Below are 26,143 nucleotides of genomic sequence, written 5' to 3' on the forward strand. Positions count from 1 at the left end.
CTGAACTGTGTCAATGCTGAGGACACTGATGGTGTAAACACCCTAAGAGCAGGCTGGAAGACAGTTGGCAAGTGTTATTATGTGAGTGTTATAATGAAGATGTATGGGCATGTATGGGTGTGTGGTTTTATGGGAGAGAGTGAGAAAAAGAGGAAAAGAGGGAAATGAAATTAGTTTTATGCAACAAAAAATGTTATGTGTAAGAGTGAGCAGTGAAGGTGGGTGATAGAGTTTTATTGGATTTATTAAACTTCTTAAGGTGTTTCAAATAAAGTCGTGAGGTACGTGACAAATTTATTATTCATCATGGCGTGTCCACAGACTGTTTTAAGCAGAGCTAGTAAGACAAAACACCTCTGTGTTGTTTTTTACTATTATTCACATATTAAACCCCAGCAACAAGTGTTTTGATTGGTTCCTCTCTTGTGACAAACCACATAACTGATTTCTGATTTGTTGTTAACATTGTGTGACCTCACTCTTACATGTCTGAATAAAACGATTGTTCACGCCCCCAGAGGGCAGAACTTCTCTGATCTTCACCAGGCTTTCGTCTGAGTTAAGTATCACTGAACTTCTCCTCTTTGCAAAGTGATCTATAAATCTTACTGGTCTCTGGTGTCAATTGATTAATGTTTCGGCCGGGCTTGTTGTGGTTTCTCTGAGTTCCCAGGTTAAAAAACCGAACAGTGGGGATAAAGGCTGGAGATGGATAAGGAAACACAACTACCCCACTCTTGTTGCGGTTATCCTTTGTCCTATTGTTTTAATTTTTTTACCCTTTTCAGTTAATCTATGAGTATAAGTAAATAATGTTAAAATGACAATTGTGGATCAAGTCAAACTAGAGTGGTATGTTGGAGAAATGAGTCACAAATTTATCCCAAGAAAACAAACACAAAATCTTTAAAAGTCAGCTCAGTGAGTTTTTTTCTGAACCAAAGTTTTGGAGATGTTGATGTCAAAATTATTATGCAAACCTTTACATCTCTGTCAGTTTCACATTACCAGGGTTTTTTCATGGGTATTACACATTTATGTGTTTTTTAGAAGCACAAATGGCAAGAGCAGAAACAGTTAACAGTCACGATTCTCATGTATCTTGGACAGTTCCAGAAAATACTAATGTCTATTTTCTTCTGGAATAATTGTGCAGTGCAGTGCAGTGGTGATGTAAAGGTTTATGAAATACCATTTGTGTAAACACTTTTGAGATTTGAATTGTTTTGGCAGCAATCCGCTTTGGACTTGGTCCTGCTCAGACTAGCCATTGGTCAGAACTGAAGTATATTTCTTCAAACTGAGATTGTTCAATGACCTAATAAGCTAGCTTCAAGTAAGCTATGTATAAATCTTTCACAGAACCCAACTTTTTTTTGTTCTGCTCTTGGAGAGTAAGACACTTTTTCCCTCTCTCCTGCCCTCCCTTATCTTTCCCTGCTTTGCTGCTTGGAGCCTCCTCTACATTTTCATCCAAAACCAAAATTATGGATTTATTTTTATGGATTTGGTTAGCTGGTCTCTTAATAAATTTTTGGAACAAATCTTTTTCCATGGGAGGGCATGTCAAAGGTGGGACCTCTGTTCTGCTCTGTTCATCTAGCTGGATACACCTGTATATATATATTTGGATTCTGATCACTGGATTCTACAGTTTGGCTTGGTGATCTCCTGGTGTTCTACAAAACAACACTGGTGGCTATTCAGGCCATTTCCTGGCTGCCTGACCAATATGAAGGATTGCTGTTCTATCAGCACTCAGACTTTTGCCTTGAGCGAGCTGGACTCTGTCTGCAAGCGGTCCTATTGAGGGTCATGGGCCGGCTGTGGTTCCTGGACTTTGCTGGCCAGATGGAATTGATCTTGGGGAAGCTGATAGCTTGGCTCGGCAGAATTGTCCAAACTATTTGTCTGATTGAATTCACCACCTTGAGATGTACCAGCAGACATTAAGACAGATGGAAAATTGTAATTGTCTACCTGCCTAAAACATTTTCTCTGTTCTCAAACAACTGATTACAGATTTGGGTCTCCCTATATATCTGAACTATGTTCTTCTTCTTTTGGGGGGGGCTGGGTTCTTCAGATTCATTCCCTCTAAACTCACTTTCTCCTCTGGCTAATAAATGTGTTCTTGCTTGTTGAGGGTTTTTTATAAATACCATAGTGTATCATATTTCGTTGATATAATATGTTTTGTTTTTTGTTTTGTTTTTTCCTCATCTAACATGTGTTTTTTTTTTCTTTTTAAAGGTAGCGCGACCCCTGCTGGTTGCCGCATGACATGATCACCTGTTCCCCCATGTTTTTTTTCCGTGTGTTTTCTTGAATGGGTGTTCTAAAATGTAATTTCATTATGCTCCGTACAATGACAATAAAGGCATCATCAATCAATCAATCAATCAATCAATCAATCAATCAATCAATCAATCAATCTAAAGATCTCAATTATGCTTTAAGATACACAAATAACCTTAGCCATAAGTAGACACAAATGCATAAAATTAGACCCACAAATGCTTTGGAACTGCCCCATCTATCCAGTGGTGGACAAAGTACTCAACTCTAGTACTTGAGTAAAAGTATTGATACTCATGGTCAAATCTACTCCACTACAAGTAAAAGTTACTCAGTCAAAAATCTACTCAAGTAAAAGTACTRAAGTACTTACTTTTGAAAATACTTAAGTATTCAGAAGTACATGCATTTTAAAGTACTTAAGTACAAAGTAAAAGTACAAATTACATTTTTTTCTTTTCTTTTTTGTCACTTCAGTAGATAACGAAACTAAATGTTAGTTTATTTAGTTTATTTATTTCTTCATCATCAGTGACTTTTTTTAAGTGAAGAGAAAATAGAGAGAGAGAGAAAAACAGAGAGAGAAGTAATTAGAAAGATTGAAATAGCGATTAGAAGTATATTAAATATACACCAACAAAACACAGGACCACACACCCAACATCTGTCCGCTCACCTGAAAAATAAATGGATAAATACATGGAGGGCATATATATAAATATATACACATACCCATACATATATAAAGATATACATACATACATGCCTACATTCATAAATATTGTCAGTATATACACACAGACATATATACACACTCAGTGACCTGTCAGAACCCCCGGATCAGAGCACCTGTTTGTGAGCAGTTGTGAACATGTGTGTGTATACAAGATTTCTCCAATGGAATATTTAATAGTGACTGTGGAGGACCGAGACCCAACCCCCAAAACACGAGGCAGACATAGGGAAGACCAGAGCCCAAGGGCCCGAGAGGGATCCCGAGAGCAGAGCCCCAAGGGGTACCCGCACGGGGCTCTTAGCTAGCAGTTAGCACACAATGGTCGGCTATTGTTCAATCATCTCTCACAGCATTAAACCACAACCACCCTAAACAAAGTCAACTTCATTTAAAGCGTTTAAACTAGTGAGAAAAAAGTTTGCTGACTTACCTCAATGTGCTTTCTCAGGTTAGATGGTGAGTTATGGAATACTTACTTTACCCGTGGTAAACAGAGAAGACATTTGAACTGACACGTATTATTTTTAAGTCCTAAAACCTCGAACACTGAACTGAGATATGGCCATGGGTGTGCTGGTTTCTCTCCTTGCGTTTCCTCAGTGGTCTCCATTACATCTTCTTCTTCTTTTGTCTGGTTCTGCTTGAAATGAAAGTAAAGTGATGGGAGCGCGCGCTCCGCTACCGAGAGTTAACGAGTGTGACGTAGGCTATAAGCTACGCATGTGATTGGTTACCTTTGTGACGAACATAGCTTGTGGCCAATTGCATTTCATGAAAAGAAAAACCGGAACAACAGATTTTTTTTCTTTTTTTTTAACAGCGGATTATAAAGCTATGCTGATCTAAAAGTAACGAGTAACTACAAGCTTCCTAAAAATGTAGTGGAGTAAAAAGTACAATATTTGTCTTTGAAATGTAGTGGAGTAAAAGTAAAAAGTTCCCAAATAAATAACTACTCAAGTAAAGTAAAGATACTCAAAAAATGTACTTAATTACAGTAATAAAGTAAAAGTACTTTGTTACTGTCCACCACTGCATCTATCCATTTGTTTCATTATAATTTTTTTCAATCTTTCGATTAAATTTTAGCATTACTTGATTAGATAACCTGTAGTCCAAACACTAGACAAGACATCCTTATCTGGACCTTTCATTGCATTCTCCCAACTGTCAAACAAAACTTTACGGCACAAGTCTTCATGTTTTCCTTATTAGAAAAGTTGTGTATATTTACCTGTTGTAAAATTAATGTCTTCTAACATAAAAAATAAATACTTTTGGTAGAACTGACATATACAGTATATGGTAACCATGGTGAAATCTGGAGGCGAAAAAAAAAAACAAGTCTAGGTTTGCCCAAGCCTTTCCTTTTTTTGGACGGCACATGAATGAAGTCTCTTTTTCAATTCTGTTGACAATGCAACAATATCGCTTACAGTATAAAGTCAGAGATCAAAAACATTTTACACCACGCTCATCTCCATTACATAGAGATAAAAAATATATAGAATGTAAAAGACACACTGACCTACAAGTGCCAGAACACCTGCTGTTTTCAGCTGCAGTACAACCTACAGTAACAAAAACAAAAGCTCTACATGAAGGATGACTAAGAATAAGAAATGTATAGACAAAGCACTGCCTGTTGACTTTGGCACTTGTAGCTTTCTTTCCCAGTGTTTCCAACTGATCCAGACAAAAATGTTTTGTTTCCACAAAATATGCATAGTGATATAGCCATACAGCAGGTAGGTAAACATCAGGGAAAGATGTTTTCTTTTTGTTTCCTTTGTACTGATTACTATCATCCACTGTTTTGCTCTAACCCTGTGATTCTTTAGGTGTAACTTTTTATGGCAAGGAATTGTAAAAAAAAAGAAAAAAATCTGCTTTATGTTTCTCTCCTTGTTTATGTTTCTAACATTACATGGCTATACCTTTGCAATAAATGTGTTTTTCTGCAAGATAATGTTTAACAGATTCTATTTGACAAAACGTTTCCCTGTCTTGATGAAAATAAATGTATAATGCCAAGCTGATGGTGATAAAAAGTTTGTAAAATAGAGTGCACATGAAGTACTATGAATATGTTTAGACTGGAGGAGGAGCATAACAGTCGACTTTGGCATTGGCAACGATTTGACAATCCCTTAGCTTGTCAATCTAAGGCTACATTCACAATACATATCATATTTTGTTAGTACCAGTAGTCTGAACATGCCAAATACATTTTTTTTTTCAAATCAAACACAGGTCTTTTTCATATGGTACTAAACTGAATATGAGCTTAGTTTGAATGATCATGTTGCATGGCATCTGATTTTTGTGTCAATGAGGTAGGGGTTAATGGATTGATCCAAGTAATAATACTGATACTATTCTCAGGCAGTTTAAATTTTATCATTTCAGAACTGTAAACGGTTCACGCTAGAATCTGATGGAGGTCATATTTCAATGATATGGATGACCCCACAAAAACAATCAAATCTGAGCAAAAAATCTGAATTTAGCATTAAGACCTGCAGTGTGAACATAGCCCAAAGTAGGTAAGTTATTTAAAGCTCATACCATTACAACAGAACACCACTTTGAAATTTTTTTAACTTAAGTTCAGACCTTAAAATTCTACTTATTACAGACATATTAAGTAGTTTTGTCTGATTTAACAATTAGAAAAACCAGCAACAGTATTTCAGTTACAACTCTTTCTTTAAGAACACTTTAGATCTCACAAAAAGACTAGAAGTCACATTCCTCATGAAAGTTAAATGTGAGTGTAACCTTTGGCTCAGATCCAACTTCTTAAGGTATATTTTTAAAGAAACTCTGCTGGATAAAGTCTTGTAAGAAAATCCTGTGACTGCCAAAACTTCATTGGAGTCCAAGTAAACCAATATATTATAAATGAACCAGGAAATCTCACTTGACCTGTTTGGAAATTTTATCCTGCTGTGTCGTTCACTTGCAATGTGAGGGTAGTAGCTACAGGCGATAGTTGCATTACATGCCGTACTGCATTTCAGAGGCACAAGTCCAAGGTTGATGCAATGTCAATGTTGTATGACCTAAATCTAAAACTTCTGTAAGAATGATGTTTCTCCTTCAGCTGCTCAGTCCAATCTTTACCTCTTTATAAACACAAAACCATGCACAAAGCTTCCTCTCTAAACCACAATAACAAATTGCCTACCAGTACTAAAGAAAAAAATACATTTCTGGACTCAAATTACCAAAATTAAAGCAATTTAGGTGCTACTTAAAAAGAATTGAGCAAACTAACCAGCAAAGTTAAGTTCAAGACCTAAAACAGCGCTCGATCTTATTCTGCTTATCCGTAGATGGCCTGGTACCGACTACACTTATAACCCACCCTATGTTCGAACATGATGTTAATTATGGACAGCCCACGCTTAGCACAGAAGCCCAATAATAGTACATCGTTTGGGTTCAGATCAGGGAGGCCATTCATTCCAATCACACCGCTCCAGAAAACTCTGTCATTGTCCACATGGATATTGAAGTCACATAGTAGAGCAAGGGAATCCCAAATGGCACTTTTTCCAGGACATCATCCAAAGACTCAAGGATGGCTGGGTAACCTGAACTGTGGTTTTGTACATTACCACAAACAGCCAGAGCCGTCCCTTTTGCCTGAGAGAGGCAACCCTCTCATTTACCAGGGAAAAGTCCAACATGGAGGCATTCAGCCAGTGGCCTGTGAGTATCTCCACACCCACCTGACATCCTTCTCTTTGGGCAACTTCAGAGTAGGAGAGAGTCCAGCCCCTTTCCAGGAGTTGGGTTCTGGAGCATAAGCTGTGTGTAGAGGTGAACGTGGAGTAAATTGTGTCAGACCCCTCAGATTATTAAAAAATATGAACTCTGCTTGATTTTCCACTAACAAGCAAGTGCTAGCATGTATTGTCTGAGAGAGGGTTTTCCTTTGTTTTTACTAACATTAAGCATCGAGCATGCCACATCTTGGTATCTTTTCTTGTTTCCTTGATCTATAATACAAAACAAATCTTTTTATATCTTCTGCTTCACTCACAATGGGGTTGTAGCTGCATTTTTTAAAAGCCATTAAGATAATATTGATAACATAAATGATCGATTTGGTAAATAAAAAACACATTGCTTTATAATTATTAAGTCACATTTAGGCAAAGTTTAATCACTCGTATCTAATGATTACAAACAATAACTATAATAACGTTATTTCTATACAAGGTCAACAAGTAATTGGAATTTACATTTTTATCTTCATTAGATGCTGTATGTAAAACACATGTTCATTTGCCATTGGTCTTGGTTAATACAACTAAAAAGGAAAATAAATTAGGCCTTTTTGCCAAAATCTTGTTCGCATCAGTATTTTTCAATGAACAATAAAAAGTTTTAAAGCTTCCACATTTTATTACTGAAAGTAAAGCACCCAAAATCCTCTTTTGGATTTACATGACCGGACTATCATCTCTGCCTCTCTAATGGCTTTGTGGAGTTATTTAGATTTGTTTTAACAATGTCATTATTCCTCTTGTCTGTTTTGTGATGTCAGGGTCCATTACTGTGTCGAGCAAGCCAAATTAGTTAATGACATAAGCTTATTTGGAGGAGAGGGACATAAAAATTAAGGACAGTCAAAACAAATACGTATCTTGCCTCAGATGACCTGCTATTATGTTCTTCACTGTCATTCTCAAAATAGCACCAACACACATGCGGACATGTTTATTCTAATACTTGTCTTAGAGCAATACAAGTCTGATAAGAAAAGTGGAAAAAACAAAAGACATACCGACTGATTTATTCTGACTCAGTCTTAAAGTAAAATCAACGGTGTGACATTTGTTTCTAAGTGGAGCCTAAACTTTTACAGGTTCCCTGGCTTCTTCATTGAAAGTGTGCCAAATCTTTTATTTATTTATTTTTTAAGCTTACTGCCTACAGCAAGTACAAAGCCAAATTTCAAATAAATGGAAAAGTACAGTTTTTCACTGTGAAGTGATCTGATTTGACATGTACAATTGTTTGGCAGATTCAAGTTATGCCAACGAGCCTCAGGAACAGTCTTGATCAGACGCTCAGGCACTCTTCACTGTCATGAAGCTAAATCCTTTTGAAAAATGCACATAAAAGGCTACACGCTAGGCCACAGCTGTGATCTTTGAACACCTCAGATTTCTGTTGCCCAACCACACGATGCTGGACAATCACAAGTACAGGTAATTTGACCCTTTTCATGCTTTCTGTAACCAGTAAATATTTAATCATCTCGAGTATTTAGAATTGCATGTGAAATCAACCTTTAATGTACTTTCCAGTCTGTAATATTTTCACAAACACGTGTTTAGGTAACAGGGACTTTTGTCAGTCCAAGCTGAAATGTTGATAAGACCAGCTCGGCCCATCGTCACCTCGTCCTCAATCTTTCTGCTCTTCAACCAAAACAGAAAACTGAGAGGTGAAGCACGAGAGGTGACCTGCGCCGGAGTATGACCTTGCTATAAGTGTGCATTCAGAAATACATACAAGACACTGCCTCCAGACAGGGTAGTTCAGAAAAGGCATGAGAGCAGGCTGAAGAAATCTATTATTAGACCAGTCATCAGTTCTTCTGATAACCTTCCCAAGTCTTGCTGCATTTGGCTGCCCCAGAGGCATCTTAGTCATTTGGATCTCAAGTGAGTCATAATTGTTGCTCTGACAGGTGGGTGCATAGATACAATAACATCTCTGTCTACACAACTACAGTTCACAATGCTTTAAAATCACCAAAGACATTACACTGAGTTTGCTTTTGGAGTTGCGGGTGAAAGTAAAGAAACACCAAGCCTGCACAATCAGGTCATAAATGCACTGTCATGATGAACTACTTTAGTTTAGCCCTGATATGAGTCAGCTTATGTTACAGTAAATTCAACCTTCTTAGAGATACACTTGAGGTGAAAGAAAAAAAAAAGTCTTGTTTTTGTGGCCTTAATCCTTCTAATCCATCTCAGGCCTGTATTTGCAGCACATTCTGTAACCGTTTCTGTTCTGTGATATTTCTCAGAAATGTTTCTGCTCCGTTGTACTCTGCTCGCTTGAGTTAATTGGGCCTGTGAGGATACCTCAACTTTTCAACCTGAGAACAAAATTTCTGCCCAAAAACATTTATCAAGAGCACAGGCTTCTCAAAATAAACAGAACCTATTACCAGAGGAAGGAAGGAAGGATGTTAGTTGCTAAACAACATTTCCCAGAATGCGTCATAACGCTATAATGAGACTGCAGGGAGTCTTTATTCTAATACGGGCAAAGTAGTTCGCTCTGACTTTGAGGCCAGGACACCCAGAGGAAAGGCTGTGTTAGATTGCAGTCCTCATTTCGCTTCTTCAGCTGGATGGTAAAGCCGAGGTACTCAAATTATTCATAGGACTTTTCTGATAAAACGTGTCACTAATTTGATCTATACAGTATCTACAGATTTGCTCATTTAGCAGACCTTTAAACTAAAATTAATTCATTTATACAAGCGTCGACTTTGATCCTGTCATACTTTTGGGAACAAATTAATGCTCTGACACACTGTACACAAGGACAAATATATATTTTACCATTTTCAGTCTAATGTTGAACCTCATAGTGTAAATAAATTGGTAAATACAGACCCAATTTTCCAGGACGTGGTGTGCTTTGTGTCACTAGTGAGTCTAAACGTGTAATTTCATCCATTCACCTGATTATTGTTGATGCTTGTTTGTCCCAGACTGGGTGTAAGGGCACCAGGTGGTGCTGGGGCCCTTCTCTTCTTGGTCTCAACCATGGCTGACGTTCTGGGGATATCAATGACGGACTGAGACTGCCCCAAACAGCTGGACCGAACCTCCATTACATGAGACCCTAACCCAGAAGACTGACCCTGTGGATAACAGAAAGAAAGAAAAGTGGGTGACACTCTGACAAGCAAATGCTAAAAAGGTGCATATAATCAAAGATCAAATATGTAAGTTATTAAAGTGACTTTCTTCTGATTTCAAACTAACATTGGACCACTGGATCTGTTCAGGGTGTACCCTGAACCTTGCACAGTGACTGTAGGACATGGGCACCAGTGACTCCCACAACCAAAAAAGGAAGAAGCAGGTAGTAAAGATGGATAGACCTATATACCAAAACCTGAAGTGAAGGGTCTCTGTATTCTGTCTTACATAATAAGCTATAGAAAGAAACTGCATATATGGTCACAAAACATTTTTGCCATGCAGAGTTTACATTTGTTTTTTGATTTTTCAAAACTACTTAGCTTTCACACAACAGATTTTTTTTGTCTGCCATTCCAATATCAAGTTGAGCAGTGTGCCCCCATCTTATATTGTTCAATATTCTTATAACTTAACATATTCTTAAAGGGGCAATATCATGTAAAATCTACTTTTTTGAGGTTTTTTATCATGTTATAATGTTATACTCTCATAAAAAAAACATGCCCAAAGCCTTGCTCTGACTCATTCATGCATGTTTGAGAAATCTTGCAGTGTTTTTAGGAAGCCATGCTGAGGAGCAAAACGACAGGTGGGGACCAGAAACGCTCCTGGGACGTGTCTTTAAGCCGAACTTCCTCATGGAGGAGCGCCCCCTCTCCCACTCCCCACACACCCCGCCCAGGCGCCCATGACTCCTGCAGGCTCTCGGGTGAAACTGAAAGTGCAAGTGAAACTGTCTGCTGAGCTCTCAACATTAGTTCTCACTCAGTGAAGCTCTTTTCAGATTAAAAATACCTTTGAGGAAATGTATTTTCAGATGCCAAGTAAGCTGCATCATGGCAGCCACCACCCCCCACCCCCCCGCGCGCACTGAAATGGGCAAAACGGAAGCGGAAGGTGGCTCTTAAAGAGACAGAGGCCAATTTCAAGGCATTTAGAAGAGGAAGTGATGAGAAGGTAAGTTTATTTTCTATTTAAACATAAAAACAGCATTTTAATAACAGCTAAAGGATAGAGTAATAGATAAAGTAAAAGATACTAAAAATAAAGTAATAGATACTTTATTATGGTATAGTATTTAAATACTGTATATGCCCGAGAAACACATAATATTGGCCCTTTAAGGTAAATGGACTAAACTTATAAAGCACTTTATTAAGTCCCGCCAGACTCCAAAGCACTTTACACTACAGTCATTCACCCATTCATATACACATTTACAAACTGATGGTGATGAGCTACATTGTAGCCACAGCTGCCCTGGAGCACACTGACAAAGGTGGGGCTGACATGCGCCAGCGCCACCATCAGACTTCATCAGTTCATTTTTTTTAAATTTTGTGTTATCACTGATAGTAAAAAACAACTAAACACTAAACTCATTAGGCAAGCATTTAAGAAACAACTTAAAATAAGAAAAATGATGGCTTAAAGAGTTAAGTTACACCTGACACCTGTACTAAAATGTATTCAAAACACATAAAACAATCAGATTTGTGAAGACAGCATCCATTCTTCAGTGGTGACAAATATTTCAACATTTGTTTGATCAAGCTAAAAGTGTAAGCTTATTTTCAAAGGGTGGCTGCTCCTGACTAAAAGCATTTAGATCATAAAATGATTTTCAACATTCTGATCAAAGAGAGCCTCGAGTGCTCCTGAGAATCTGAGACTTCCTGTGGCTAAGCTTGGTACAGAGCCTTGGCACCAACAGGGGCACCACACCAGGGTCTACAGCCCCCGTGGTCAAAGAAAAGTGTTTTAAAGAAAATTCATTGATGAGTTCAGACAACGCCCCATTACACAGCAGAAGACTAGGAAAAAAAAGAACATTAACTTCATCTATCCATCAATTTTCTTAACCCACTTTTCTGTTCAGGGTTTCTGCAATCGTTATTGTGCGAGAGGCAGGGTACACTGTCGACAGGTCACAAGTCCATCACATGGCCACTAGGGCTGTGTATTGGCAAGAATTTGGCGATACGATACATATCATGACAGACGGGTCACGATACGATATTTTCCGATATATTGCGATATTTTTGGTCCAAAAATTCTATTAAATAAAAACCTCTTACTGGAAAAAATGAACCAAAATTCATTGTCTCAGAAAATTCTATTACATAGACATGCGCTAGCCTTCTGTAACGTGAAGGCTGACTAAAGTTGGAAAAAAGAGTGCAAGAGACACTTAATTTGGCTTAAAATACAGACATTCTGATAAATAAGTAACTGTTTGTAACCTCACCTCAGCTTAGAAGGCAGAAGGTGTCGGTCTTTTCAGCTCAGATTCAGCTATCGGAGCATGAAGCTAATGTTTACTTACAATGCTAATGCTACCCTTACTCTCTGGTGCTCAAGAGGTAGAGGAGCCAAATGGCTGGCTCACCACTGCCAACTAGTGGTCAGAGGCTGAACTACAACATAAAAATAAACGGCTGGCAGGAAAGTTGACATTTTAAACCTTAATTAAATATCGATACAGGACTTTAGAATATCGATACAGTATCGGGAAATGAAATATCGCGATATTTCAGTGTATCGATATTTTCTTACACCCCTAATGGCCACATATAAATATTAACAGGTCCCATGCAGCTGAAACAAAAATTTTAAAAGTCCAAGTTCTTCGGAAAACCTTGGTTTACAAAGAGACAGAAGTAACAAAAGAGAAGAGCACAACAGATGGTAAGAATCATCCAGTTTGTGTTTTGATAACAGAAAAAGGGCAATAATTACAAATATAGAAATATTAATAGCATGTGTGAATTGTATCCCAAAGCATAAACAACAAATCTAAACAGAATCCTAACTAAACTGAAATAAAGATGAAAAAACATCTCGAGTACAAGTGTCTTGTTTGTGAACTGTTGTTCAGAGTTTTGTATGACTGATACATTCGCAGCCTGACAGCAGCAGGAGCAGGGCAGGGGGAAGAGAAGCAGACTGCAGACAGAGACTGACAGAACATAAAAAGGAATGCTGAAGGAGAAAACTGGTACGATTTCTGTTTGAAATCCTTCTAAAAAAAAAGAGAGAGAGCATGTTTTCATATCACCAAAAATATCTCCTTCAAAGAAAAAAAAAGAGTGGAATGAACTCTATCTGACTTTTTCACCTGCTCTCTCCTGCTTTTTTGCCCCAGAAAGTAATCTGAAAAATTCAAAACAGCAAGCGAGTAAAATAGATCAAAAGGTACTTGTGGCACTTGGGAATGGGGGGGGGACCCAGGTTCGCAGAGAAGTCACGATAACACTGTGAGGAACACTCAAAGATTATGGTGAATATCTGCATTACTATAAACATCGTCTACATGCTGGACCCTCCACTAATGCATGTCATTGAGTGAAGAATGTATCGCACTACAAATCACACAAGCAAACAGGTAAAATGCTACAAATAACAAATGACAAACAAGTCAACCTATACATCAACTTCTCTTTAAACAAGAATATTTGTTCTTTTATCACTTTTTAAAACAAATTTCACTTGGTTCTAATGGGACATGTTAAATCAACCATCTGACTGCCCTGTTCATTGTTTCCCCTTTTATTACACCTATTTTCCTGTACCACACACCAACCTATCAGTGATTAAACATGATGCATGGCAGGCAGATATTAAAGTACTGTAATATACAAGTACTGACTAAAAAGACTACAACTCTATCATTTCTCACCATAAGATGATCTTAGTCTAAAATTCTGGCACGAAAGGCAGCAAGTAATATGCATTCCTTCAAGTCATGCTAGACCTTTAATCAGTCTTTATTTTAAAAGCATTTTTGAAAACTGTATTTACAAGACTGCATAAAGTAATGTTAATGGTAAGATATGAGCTGACTAATTACTGGAGGAAAACACAATAAAACTTCCTTTAAAGACTTCAGAGTCAGAGAGAAGATATGTGTTCACACAGAAAAATGAATGCAGCTGAGTTCAGGCAGAGTTCAGTTTCTGAGGATGAAGAATTCAAAAGATACCAACGACTTGTGGCAGAAAACCCAAGTGACAGAATCTCAACTTCATCATGTTTAAATATAAGATCTGACTAAGGGTTTAAAAAATACAACATGTTTAGTTTTATTTAAAAAAATCTTTATGCTTATGTAAATTATATTTTTGTCACTCAGTTTCTGAACATTAGGAAGTAAAATTAGATATATAATTTATTCAGTTTTAATTTGAAACTGTAACTTTTTCTAAATTAATAATAATAAACCACAACAGGGACAAATAAGGCTGTTAAACAACAAATGGTTTATATGTTTTTATATAGTTTGTTTATTTATTCATGAGCAAATAGAGATGAACTCTAGCGGTTATGTGCAGGTCAGTAATGAGTGCCTCTGTAAATACATTTAAATGTTTTTTTACAGCTGCAAATGGGAGGGTGGGACGCCCGAGGCTTCTTTTAGTTATTAGGAGATATTAAGCAACTTTTGATAGATAGAAATATAAAACATAATATTGTTTCAAACAATAACAGTGGGACAGAAGCTGACTTATTATTATTATTATTATTATTATTATTATTGTTAATATTTAGTAGTAGTAGTAGTAGTAGTAGTATTTTAAATAAGTCTGCTTCAGAATCCATAATACACAAACACAATACATTCTGACATCGTTAGTATGTCCAAGATCATAAACTCTTCCAGTGACCCACACAGCAGTTCAGCCCTAAATGAACAATTAGAGATAAGAGGCTGAGCTTTTAGTGCTAATGTAGCTGAAGTAATATGACGCCTGCCTTTAGTCTGATAACACACTGTGTACATGTGTTGGTGTGTTTTCTTTGTTCACAAATGCACTTGTGGTCTGAAAACAATTCTGGATTTTAAGCAATTAAAAAAAATAAGAAAGAAAAATAAGCTGCATAAACCTCATGTATAAGAATGAAATGGCTCAAAAACAAACTATGTCTTAAATACATTACGGGATTTTAAATTTGAAAATCAACATTTACCACGATGGACTGAGCTGTATATGTAATAAAATTTGTTTTCTTTTAAACCTTAAATTAGCATTTAAAGGAAGCGTCCCAGCATTCGATAAAGGCATTAAAAAGAACAGGACACCTTGAATCGGCAAGAAGAGGATTATAGCTGTGAAGACGCCGAGTGTTCCGAAAATCAGAAAGAAGACAGAAGGGTGGAGTCGAACCAAAAGCCTTGAACAAAAGACAGCTAGCCAGTGTTTTTTTTTTTCTCCCGAAGCTAATTCAATCAAAACCCCACATGATTGAGTTATGGCTATAACAGGACACTAGCATCTAAATGTCCATCTGGTTTATAGTGGAGTGGTTGAGAGGAAATTTATTCTGATATAAAAACCTTTAACAACATGTTTAAAAAGTTAATATTTATACAATTTAGGTTAGAATTTTGCATCACAAACGGATGGTTGCAGGTTCATGGGCAACTCTAAAGTGACATTAAATGTGAATGAGAGTATGACTAGTTAGTTGTCTTATTTGTCTCCATGTGTCCCAGTGATGGACTTGATGGTCCGGTGTGTACTCTGCCTGTCACACAGTGACTGCTGGAGATGGACTCCGGTTTCCCATGACCCAGAAATAACAAAGCAGGTAAAGAAAGCATATCAATTAATGGATTTTAAATTGCTGTTATTTAATAATAGCATCCTTCAAACCTGGTCATCGTATTTATATTCTACTGACAACTTGAAAAGTGATGGGATCTAAGCAGTACACTTACAAATTCTTAATATTTCCAGTCACTACACTACAAAATATGATCATTTATTGTGAAATTTGCATCTATGAAGAAAAAAAAAGGAAAGATTGTTTTGTTCTAAGCAGAACTTTTAGGAGTATTGTGTCTAATCCGGAGACAAATGCTGCCCTCTGGTGGACACAATTAAAACAAAATAAAAAAAGAAATGTTTACTGTATATACACCGGCATATACTGTATGTATAGTATATATAAACATAAAGATGGTGATTGCAACTAAATAATTCAACTTTTGCGAACCACTTTATTCTAGACCACATCTATTCACATATTTGCAAAACAGATCTGAAGTTCATTCAGTGGCAGTTGATGTTTGAGCGTCTGAGAAAAAACAAGTTGTTAAAAAATTAAAGCTTAAAAAAGATCTTTCAACTTTAATATAATGGTGATACTTTTTAATTTAACAAACTGGTGACAAGAGAGAATGATAAGCAGAAAAAAATATATAATGGTGAAATGTATTGAAACAGCCACCAAATGGCAAATATGGTGAATGTACCACTGTCACTTCCAGTTATATCCAAATAGACCAAAAGTAAACAACAGCGGAAAAAATATCTAGAACAGAATTTTCTTTATTATGTGTATACTGCTTCCTTTTTGTCTATTGTTGGAAAAAAACTTTTTAAAAAGTGCATCTTTTAGAATAATAAAATTACTCAATGTTTAGTAATGTTTATTTTAAATAGGTTAATGTCTACAAAGTCATTAAAAAAGATCTCCCCATTTTACACTTTTGGATGAATTCCTTAAACAATCTTTTTTTAACCTCCTGTATTTTGAGGTATATATTTTTTAGAAGGACATGAGTGTAATTTTTCCCCAATTTCTAATTCATCCCTTTTCTTTACCCACGTTTTTTTTCTTTCCGGGTCACGGAGGAGCTAGAGCCTGAACGAGACAGACAACTACTCACACTCTCACCTCGAACCAATTCAGAGTTACCAAGTTAGCTTAACCTATGTTTGGTCAGCAGGAGAGAACCTGAATAAAAAAAAACCTACACAGACTGAAAGAACATGAAAACTCCACACAGGAAGGCAAACCAGTGACCTTCTTGCTGTAAGGCAACAGCTTTAACTGCTCCGCCATGCTGCCCTGCTACAAATTATCAAATTAACAAAACATGGCTACAACTCAGTCAAATTTTATAGATATTCAGTTCAAATAGAGTCGGATGGAGCGAACATGATGAAGTTAGAATACAGCGTGGATTTATGTCTTCTCAAATCAGACTGACTGTAACGTTTGTCCATAAGTAGCCATTTAATACAATATACATGTAACCAGCAATGAAAGCAAGTGTTTGCTGTTTGTTTCAAGGTTTTTCATTGTTAGCTTTTAACTAACCTTATTGTACTAACCCCTGGCAGTTAAAACTTCAGAGAACTGAGAAAAAAAATCATTATAAAATTGATCTTTCAGTTCACTTTTTGAACTTCTGTGAGATAAGTTAGTACTACTTACGTTCGATTTTATGTCTATATTTTGAATTGTGTTGTCATCAAAGTCATCCATGTCCATAGATCTTGCCTCTGTCTGCAAATGAAAGGCAGAAAGCAACATGCAGCATTCAAACGTGCATTTAGTCTATCTAAATTATTAGTTTTAAGAAATGTCAAACGAATCCTTCACATATTAGTAATGTATTTCACATTCTCATAAAATCGTAGTATCACATGCCACCTTTTTTCAGCTGAAAGATTTACGTTGTGGCGATGCTCAAGTTAACATACCGGACATATGACAGATTTTTAAAACATTTTAATTAAAGTTTAAAAAAAAGCCAACAAAAAGACTGTAAAAGTACAAAGTATAAAATGTATCTTACTGGCCAAAGGCCAGACCAAAAAGAATATTTGATTCACATATGCCAAGTAATATGTGTACATATTTTCCCTGTTTTATTTTTTTCTTTTCTTTTCTTTGACTTGCCTACATTATCTGGGAACTTACTTCAAATCTGGAAAAGATAACCTCATTGAGTAGATATTTTTGGATTTACTTATTTATATACTTTTTACCAGAAAAAAAAAGACAAATTAGAGCAAATTCAATCTTGAAAACTGAATTAGTTGGCATAAAATAGTCCAAAATTTCACTATGCACATGACAGAATGTTAAGTTTTACCTTTGATTTTCTTCTGCTGAACTGGAAGATATTTAGGAGGCTTTTCTTTTGAGATCCTCCCAAACTGGTAGTACTGGAACAAACAGAATCTAATAAAAAAAGAAAGAAAACCAAGAGTAGATCAGATGATACTATTATGCATCATAATAAAAAAGGACAGGGAACAAGGTTAGTCTGTATTTGGGTTAGATTTTTGTGAAAAGCAAAAGGCTAAATACTCCTGAATGTATAAATCAGGGTCAATTGTAAAAGGGCTTATTGTGTTAAATGCTGAGTTTAGAGTAAGTTCCTTTTAAGATACTTTTGTGATTCCTTTTTTTCTATTAAAGTCTAGGTGAAAGCTTTATTTAGCATTCTTTATATAATGTGTTGTACAATCTAGCTTCATCTCTCATCTGAAAAGGTCCAAATTGCTCAGCCTTCTACTAAAGCTCAGCAGAGGGCGCCACAGATTTATCATTTCTAACTTTCATACCCATGAAAGCAGTACCTAAGAATAAATTTTAGGAATGTTGCTTTATGACAAGAAATGTAAACTAATCCACAATTAGTACATCAGGTTTTCTTTGTAATTAGAAAGATGCTAAGCTAATATTACATCATTCAAAAAAATAAAGAAACTGGTGTAGAATTAAAACAAAAACTAAACTAAATCAATAGTTTTATTTGACCATACTAACTAAGAAGCACGTCCAATGCAATAATAAGACAGGGTTAGTGAGCAAGCAGCTGCTGATCAGACTAAACAGCCACGGGGTTTTAGTATAAAACACACTAAGACACCAAGGACTAATACCTGAGTAGTTTAGAGCAGGGGCAGAAGCCATTTTAGGCTGCAAAACTGGAAATAAAACAATTGAAAACACATCGAGTCATTAATTTTCAATACCTACATGATAAACAACTCAATCTGTTGTGCTTACTTGGTGGTGGCACAGCAAACAATGATTACACCAAGGAGAAAAAATATTTTAATCATTAGCGCCACCAACTAAGCTATTTGTAGATTGTCTCTATTAAATTAAACAAGTTAAAAATACCAAACTGGTAACACTATAATAACTATATTTTATTTAGCCTTACTTAATCTGTGTTTGTTTTAGAAGTAATTAGCCTTTTTCAATGGGTTAATTCATTGTTCATTGAGTATGAACCACTTTTAATTAATGATGTTTTCAAAGATAACTAATCACTGTTTAATGATTAAGTAAGGCTAAATTAGGTGTAGTAATTATAATGTGTTTTCTACCAAACCAGCTATGCACACTTTGTATCAGTCTGTGTCACATGTCAGCACTGTAACAAATCAGAAAATCCAAACTTGGACATTATTTTAGCTTCATATCAGAAAAAAGACATGTCACAAATATACAACTTCTAAACTAACTCATTTTTGTTCTGAAAATAGATTTTAAAATGATTTTAAAAATCTGGATATTTGTGCTGTTCTTGTGGCTTTAACCCAAGTTATTGTGGTATAATTATCCAACATTTTGGTCATAGTTGTAACTCAATAAGCTAGAAGCTCTTTTCACGGCCTCCTGCACAACTGACTGAATCTAGGTAGAATGAAAGCTGGTGTTTCTCTTCCCTTTAGTAAAGTCACAGTATATTTTATTTTGTATTGTTTGTTTTTCCTTTGACCGAATTGAACATTATATAAGAGAGTGCTAAGTGAATGTGATTATTTACTAACTTATTTGTCTTTTCTTGTATTTTATTTTTCCACTTTTTATGACTGAGTAATAAATTGACAGAGGTTGGCTTCCACTAAGTTAAAATAAATGAACTAAAATGAAGCAACATGTACGCTGAGAAGTGCAAATGGAAATGATTCACAGTGTGCAAAGATAATGTGATTAAAGTTTACCTAGACTCTGATCATGCACATAGAGCTCCTTGATCCCAAGATCAGTCAGAGATTTGTCCAGCGGTAGCTCGTGACGACTGACACCGTCTTTCAGAAGCAGAACATGTGCGGGCTTAAAATCACACTTGTCACAGATGACTGGTATCAGAGCATGGAGTGGAACCAGTGGGTTGACCCGTACCACAGCCTTCTGGCTGCCGTGGTAATTAACCATCAAACGCACAGTTTTCTGATGCACAGAGGAGAAAACAGTGGAGAAAACGGATGACTAAATTCCAGTGACTGGATGTGATGAAAGTCTAATTAAAGCCAAATCAATGCACAAATCATCATTATGCACTTGCACAACAGGAATTTCCCTGGGCACTGAAAGTGTACAACACTACAGAAAGTTGGAAGGACATCCACTTCATACAATATTACAGCAATAAAAATAATGTCGTTACATAAAGGATGAAGTGCTCCAATGATCCAACCACTAAACCAAGGTTATGTCATGTAAAGGACAAAACTGCAATATTTTGAGCAAACACCTTTTCCATGCAAGTGCAGCAATAACAGCCCTGTGAGTGACATGTGAGAGGAAATAACTCAAAACAACCAAAGAGAACAGACAACATTGATGTAACAGTGTGCACCGGTAGGCTTTGGTGACATTTATCATCATAGTTTGAACCAACTGAATGGGCCCCTAAATGACCATCTGCCTTAAAGATGATAAGAAAAATCACAAATGCTGCTGGAAGCGTGGAAGCAGTTCTGGTCTGCTGGTGAAATACAGTGACTTTCTTTCTGGGATTCTTGGTAGATGATAGATGTGCTGCAAACCCTTATATTATCTTTTTATTTTGAAGTAGTACTAAACGTGCCAAAGGAAAAAAAAATATTGTTTTTTTCACAATAAATCATTTATTTAGGTTTGTTCTGGATGCTTCTTATTAGGCAGTAGTTTTTGTCTTTAGTTTAACCAGTTAGATACTTTTTATGTCCATATTTTTTTTTCTTGTTCCTGGAAATGTATCAACTTTGGGATGATATGGAAACAGCATTTTTCCAAAAGGCATCGTTAAAGTTAGCAATAATTGGGGCAAACATCTTTTCTTTACAGATTTACAGAGATGACGTTTTGAGTGTTATGTCATGAAAATATTAGCAAAGCTAGTTACAAGTCTTCCTTCAGCTTGTATGTCTGTACGATGAAGAGAGAACACATTATGTGTACTAGTGCTGCACCGATTGTTTAAAATAATCGGTTATGTTGATTAAAAAAACTGGTCGACACTGCATTTCATTACTGAAGATCCGTATTATTTAAACACGTAAATGTTCATTTGTATCTGCAATGAAATACACCAACTGCTGGGGGCAGAATCGCTTCTATTGTCTGTGGTTGCGGTGTTTACTACAGAAGAAGAGTCAAACAATCCATTTTTGATTATCGTATTTATTCGTGTATAATACGATCTCGTTTAATATGACCCCCCCCCCCTTTTTTTGAGCTTAAAAAGCATAAAAAAATTAGTCAAACTACCTCCAATTTCATACAGACTTCAAGATTTTTCAGCCTTTGCAGTCTTTACTTATATCAGTAAAATGATCATTGGACTGTTCACTTTATTTTAACAACATATGTACTAAAAGGTATTTTGACAACAAATATGTATCAGCTGCAGCAGCATCATATGAATTCTGGCATTTTACACATAGTCCACCAGGATGTGCCAACACAAAAGTCAGAGACTTCACATGAGATTTGGGCCATCTTCTGGGGGAAAAGCAGATTACTTCCTACTCACGAGCGCCCCCTCTGGTGGGGGAACATTTTTAGGGATACTAACTTTTTCAGAACACCGGTAGACGGCAGCCATTACAGACGAACATGTGTTTGTTGTTGTTCGAGGAGCGGCTCGGTCACACGCTAATGTCATTAGTTCGTTATCATTACTAAGGTGCAGGACTGCCTTTTTAATTTTTTTTTTCACATCATGTCGCCTGCCTGGATCTGTTATCTCGCTCTGAGGCACGAAGGAGTGTCACAGGTAAGCTTGCTTCAACTGCTTTTTAAGTCGTGGTCTCATTTCCAGGCTCATTCATTTTGTGAATGAAGCCGATATTTCAGTTAAAATACATAAGTAAAAATATTTATCCGAGTATAGTACTACCCCCCAACTTTACGGATGATTTTATGGATTAAATTTTACGTATTATACTTGAATAAATACGGTAATTGTTACATCCCTACTTTGGAATGAAATGTACTGGGGAATATGCATTTTTTAAAGAACAATAAGACCTAAATAAATAAAAAAAACAACAGTTTTTACTTATTTATTCAAGCTTTTGAGGACTGGATGGAGTTGTCCCTCATGTCATATTTTGTCCGTCAAATTTGTGACATGTATTCATAATAACACAATTCAAGTAATTTTATTTGAACTCTAATATAAAAAGTGCAATATGCAAATTAAAATGTTATGTCAATACGTAACCCAGTGGAAGCTCTTGAATACTACTGGGATAAAGTACATTAAAGTAAAAATTTTAAAGCAGAAGTGGGTATATGAGTAATTATAACAGACGTGGCTGACAGTTGGTTAAATGCAAACAATTGATAAATGCAACACAATTATTATTCCCACAACAAGACATTTATAAATGTATGACTGAACACAGTCTGACAGCAGTTTGAGTTTTAACTGCTAAACCAGGTGATCCAGTGAGTGGAGAGGGAAACTGAAAAGAAAATGACCAACAGCAGTGTGTGAAAGAGGGCTGAGGCCAGGTGGGGTCAAAGGGAGGCAGAGCAGCCAGTGAGCCCTGAGAAGAGCAAAGAAATAATGCATGGTAACTAAAGGTAAGGCACTCATCAAATATTCAAATGGTTCGCAGACAGAGAAGGAGAGACAAAGAAAAAGGAACAGAAAGAAACAGATGCAGAGGAAAAAAGAACATGTTTATAACTTAAGGTGTAATGATCTGTAAGAAGTCAACAAGGGAGAAATATAGGGAATCCAAATTGGACAGAAAAGGCACCTACAGCAAAATAAATAAACAATTCAATTAATGAAGAAAGTCCAAAACAGAGGTCAGTTCATTATCAAACAACTTCCTACCTTAGCATGAGCCCTTACTGGTTTCACTGGCCTTGCCTTCTGCCAGTGATGAATGATAAAAATAGAGAGGGGGGGAGAAACATTACAGAAAGCCTAAATGCACACATGCACACCACAAAACTGCAACATTGTGTAGACAATATTGTTGTTTGCTATTTGGGCAGAATTCTACTTTTAAAAATATTGTGTATTCTCGCCAGTATCATGGCAAGACTTAATGTTTAATGAATATGAGATAACAGCCACTGCACACAGGAATCCATGCAGGACTTGCTAGATTAAAAAAAGTTAGTGTTTTTATTAATAGCAATAATAAAAAAAATTTAATACAAAAAGACCATCAAAAAACAAAAAAACAAACAAACAAAAAAAAAAACAGATCCAACTTAGCCAGGCACCATTGCAACTCACCTCTGGCACTTTGGGCGCTGGTCTGCGCGTCACTCTCTCCTCCACGACTTTCTCCTTGATGAGCACCTTGGCCACATTGAGGGAACCGAGCAGGGCGTTGGGCTTAAACCCCAGCGAGTGTCCCTCGGGCGACAGGAGCTCCAGGGTGTGAAGCGCTGGATTCAGTTGGTGGCGACTGCACAGCTCCACCAGCAAGTCCATCAGAGCTTTACTGAGAGAGGGGAAAAGGAAGAAGTGAAAGTGAGAGTGGGTGTGGGTGTTTGTGTGCAAGCGTTCACGTGTGTTTGCATATGGGGGGGGGGGGGTAAAGTTACAGCACTTATCTAGCTTCAGCTCCACTTTAAGAATGAAACAAAGATTCACTCACCTGATGCACTTCAGGTGAGTGAATCTGTCAATATGTTGACCAAAAACAAAACAATTCTGAGCTGCAGCATCTTGATTTTATATATATATATATATGGTCGTATAAAAGGAATTTATGAAGTTGGATTAAAATTCATACAAGAGCAGAATGCAATATGCACAAACATTTCTACAAATTCACAGCAAAACAGCATTTTGTTTATTTTTATTTTTAATTTATATTGTTATTTCTATTCTATTACCACTATTGCTATTGGTGCATAGCAATATGTTGTGTTTTTTTGTCAACTGATGCTGCTGCTGTTACACATGAATTTCCTCTCCGCGGGACAATAAAGGTTGATTCTATTCTATTCTTATATTCATCCTGTTTATTTTTGGTGTAAAGAATATTATCTTAATTGAATACTAATTTTGAGATTTGTTTAACAATAAAGATTAATAACAGAAAATCCACTCGTCCATCCATTATCTTCACCTGTTTCTTTCCTTCCAGGTCTGTGTGAGAGGCAGAGTAAAACCTGGGCAGGTCCATCGCAGTATTAATATGAAATTATTATCATAATATAATAAAGACTATAATTAAAAAGGTTGGCATGAGGTTGGCTTTGGAGCTTGGTTCATATATACCTTCCAGTCGTGGTCCATGCCAATAAAAAGTGCCACTTGACCACTTTAATAAGTTGGAAGGACCAGTTTTCTGGTTCTTTATGCAAGTGGAACTCACTGCAACACTACGGACAGCTCCTTCAACTTGCTCTAAAACCTAAATAAGAACCATGAATGTAGAAAACAAATGTTCAATGACTGGAAGTAAAACAAAAAGGAAGAGTTAAAAAGCTTTTATACCAGATATGTATTTCTTCAAGGACTATCAACCTCTACAATATGGTCAGAGACTTCAGTCTTCTTTTCCTCAACACTTAATGGATTCTCTTCCACATTAAATACCAAAATCCAAACAAAGACCCTAAAACAGCAGAAAAAAAGTAGGGGCTCTACTGAGGTCCAAAACTTTGTGTTGCCTGTTGGGGGAGCAGGTAATGACAAGGCCTATAGAACTACGCACCTGTCAATCTTCAGATAAAGCGTCTCCAGATCAGATTACAGAACAAAGCGTCAGCATCACAAAGAGCATCATTGTCAATCAGTAACCCACAGACTATCACTAAGAAGAAAATCTGAAATCACTAGAGTCCAAATCTGCTTTGCTGAACAGGACTTCATTCTTTTTTTTTCAAAACAGGGCAATAAATAAGGAAAATAACTAAACCATAACTAAATCTTAATCTGCTCAACCTCTGCTTTAAGTTTCTACTCAACATTTATTATTACCTGTGAAATTGTGAAGCATGTTCAAGAAATTGTAGTTTAAACTATAAAAAGCAACAACATGTGTGTTATGAGGTAACAGCCATTTCTGATAGTGTCGTGTGTATTTGACATCTCAGCCAAATCTTATATTTGACAACTATCAAGCTCTAACAAGGTTAATAAATATAAGAGATTTTCCTCAATAACTAAAGAACAAACTAAAAATTAAACCTGGTGTTCTACACTACTGAGAAGTATAACAAAGATAACTTCTGGCTTTAGGATTTTCCAAGGTTATTTGTTCCTTTTTACCAGAGGCATCCCCAATTTTCTGCCTGAGAGAACCTCACTGAAGAAACTGAGCATTAGCAGGTCAGCTGACCACTCTCTGGGACAAAGAATGAGTCATGTCCCAAAGCGAGTCCCCTTCATAAGACCCCACTGCAGCAACAAAAGAAAGCACGTCCTATATTGTTTGTCTGACTACTAGCAATAAAGGTCCACTTATATAAACTATTTGTTCAATGGAGCATGTTCTTGACCTTCTATATTTATCAGTTCAACTAATGCCATGTCAGGGGGTATTATAGGAACTAGGCAATGATTAACAAAATATTTTATAAGCAGATTTGTGCAGAGAGGCAGAGTAACAAAAGAAATCCCACAGGAATTTGGGAGAATAAATGCAATGATTGTACAACTCACCTTCCATCTTCTGTTAGAATAACTTGGTAGCCCTGTGGCAGAGTTAGCAGGAAATCCACTGTGGGCTTCAGTAAGTTCTCCTTTGCATCCATGGCTAATGTCCCTCCCCCATCAGGTACAGAGTTTCTGAAGAAGTGACGTGGAGCAGGCTGAGGGACCTGTGGGGGAGGTGGGGCATGTGCCTTCATTTTCTTCCTAGATGGAGACAAATACAGAAAAAAAGAGTTGTTGCCTTCTTGACTGGACATAATACAGGTTATTGCATATTAATGTTCACATGATGTATTTGATAATTTCATTAACATACTGATCAACCCATCCAAGCTGTTGTGGAAATATGAATTTTTTTTTTTAATTTTTTATTCATTTCATTAAAACATACAACAAATAATATACACTCAACAAAAAAAATACAAATCACAAATAAAATGAAAGGTAGCAGAAAGAAGAAAAAAATCTTATTAATATCTGCCC

At 36.4% G+C, this 26,143-nt stretch overlaps 1 protein-coding gene across 6 annotated transcripts in view; it reads right to left on the minus strand.

The window, feature by feature from the left end:
- cobl (cordon-bleu WH2 repeat protein) overlaps positions 1 to 26,143 on the minus strand; it is a 75,271-nt gene that overhangs the window by 25,797 nt on the left and 23,331 nt on the right. The window contains exons 3-10 of one of the 6 annotated variants that reach the window (XM_014003405.1): positions 25,670 to 25,864; positions 23,285 to 23,495; positions 22,874 to 22,912; positions 19,761 to 19,989; positions 18,687 to 18,731; positions 17,891 to 17,979; positions 17,227 to 17,298; positions 9,756 to 9,938 (exon numbers count right to left, since the gene is read on the minus strand). In XM_014003405.1, the coding sequence (XP_013858859.1) occupies positions 9,756 to 9,938; positions 17,227 to 17,298; positions 17,891 to 17,979; positions 18,687 to 18,731; positions 19,761 to 19,989; positions 22,874 to 22,912; positions 23,285 to 23,495; positions 25,670 to 25,864 (1,063 nt within the window). The remainder of the gene's footprint in view (positions 1 to 9,755; positions 9,939 to 17,226; positions 17,299 to 17,890; positions 17,980 to 18,686; positions 18,732 to 19,760; positions 19,990 to 22,873; positions 22,913 to 23,284; positions 23,496 to 25,669; positions 25,865 to 26,143) is intronic. The other 5 variants (XM_014003406.1, XM_014003407.1, XM_014003408.1 and 2 more) reach the window with 5 other exon arrangements.

This window comes from Austrofundulus limnaeus, unplaced genomic scaffold (assembly GCF_001266775.1).
Source record: "Austrofundulus limnaeus strain Quisiro unplaced genomic scaffold, Austrofundulus_limnaeus-1.0 Scaffold18, whole genome shotgun sequence".
Taxonomy (NCBI): Eukaryota; Metazoa; Chordata; class Actinopteri; order Cyprinodontiformes; family Rivulidae; genus Austrofundulus; species Austrofundulus limnaeus.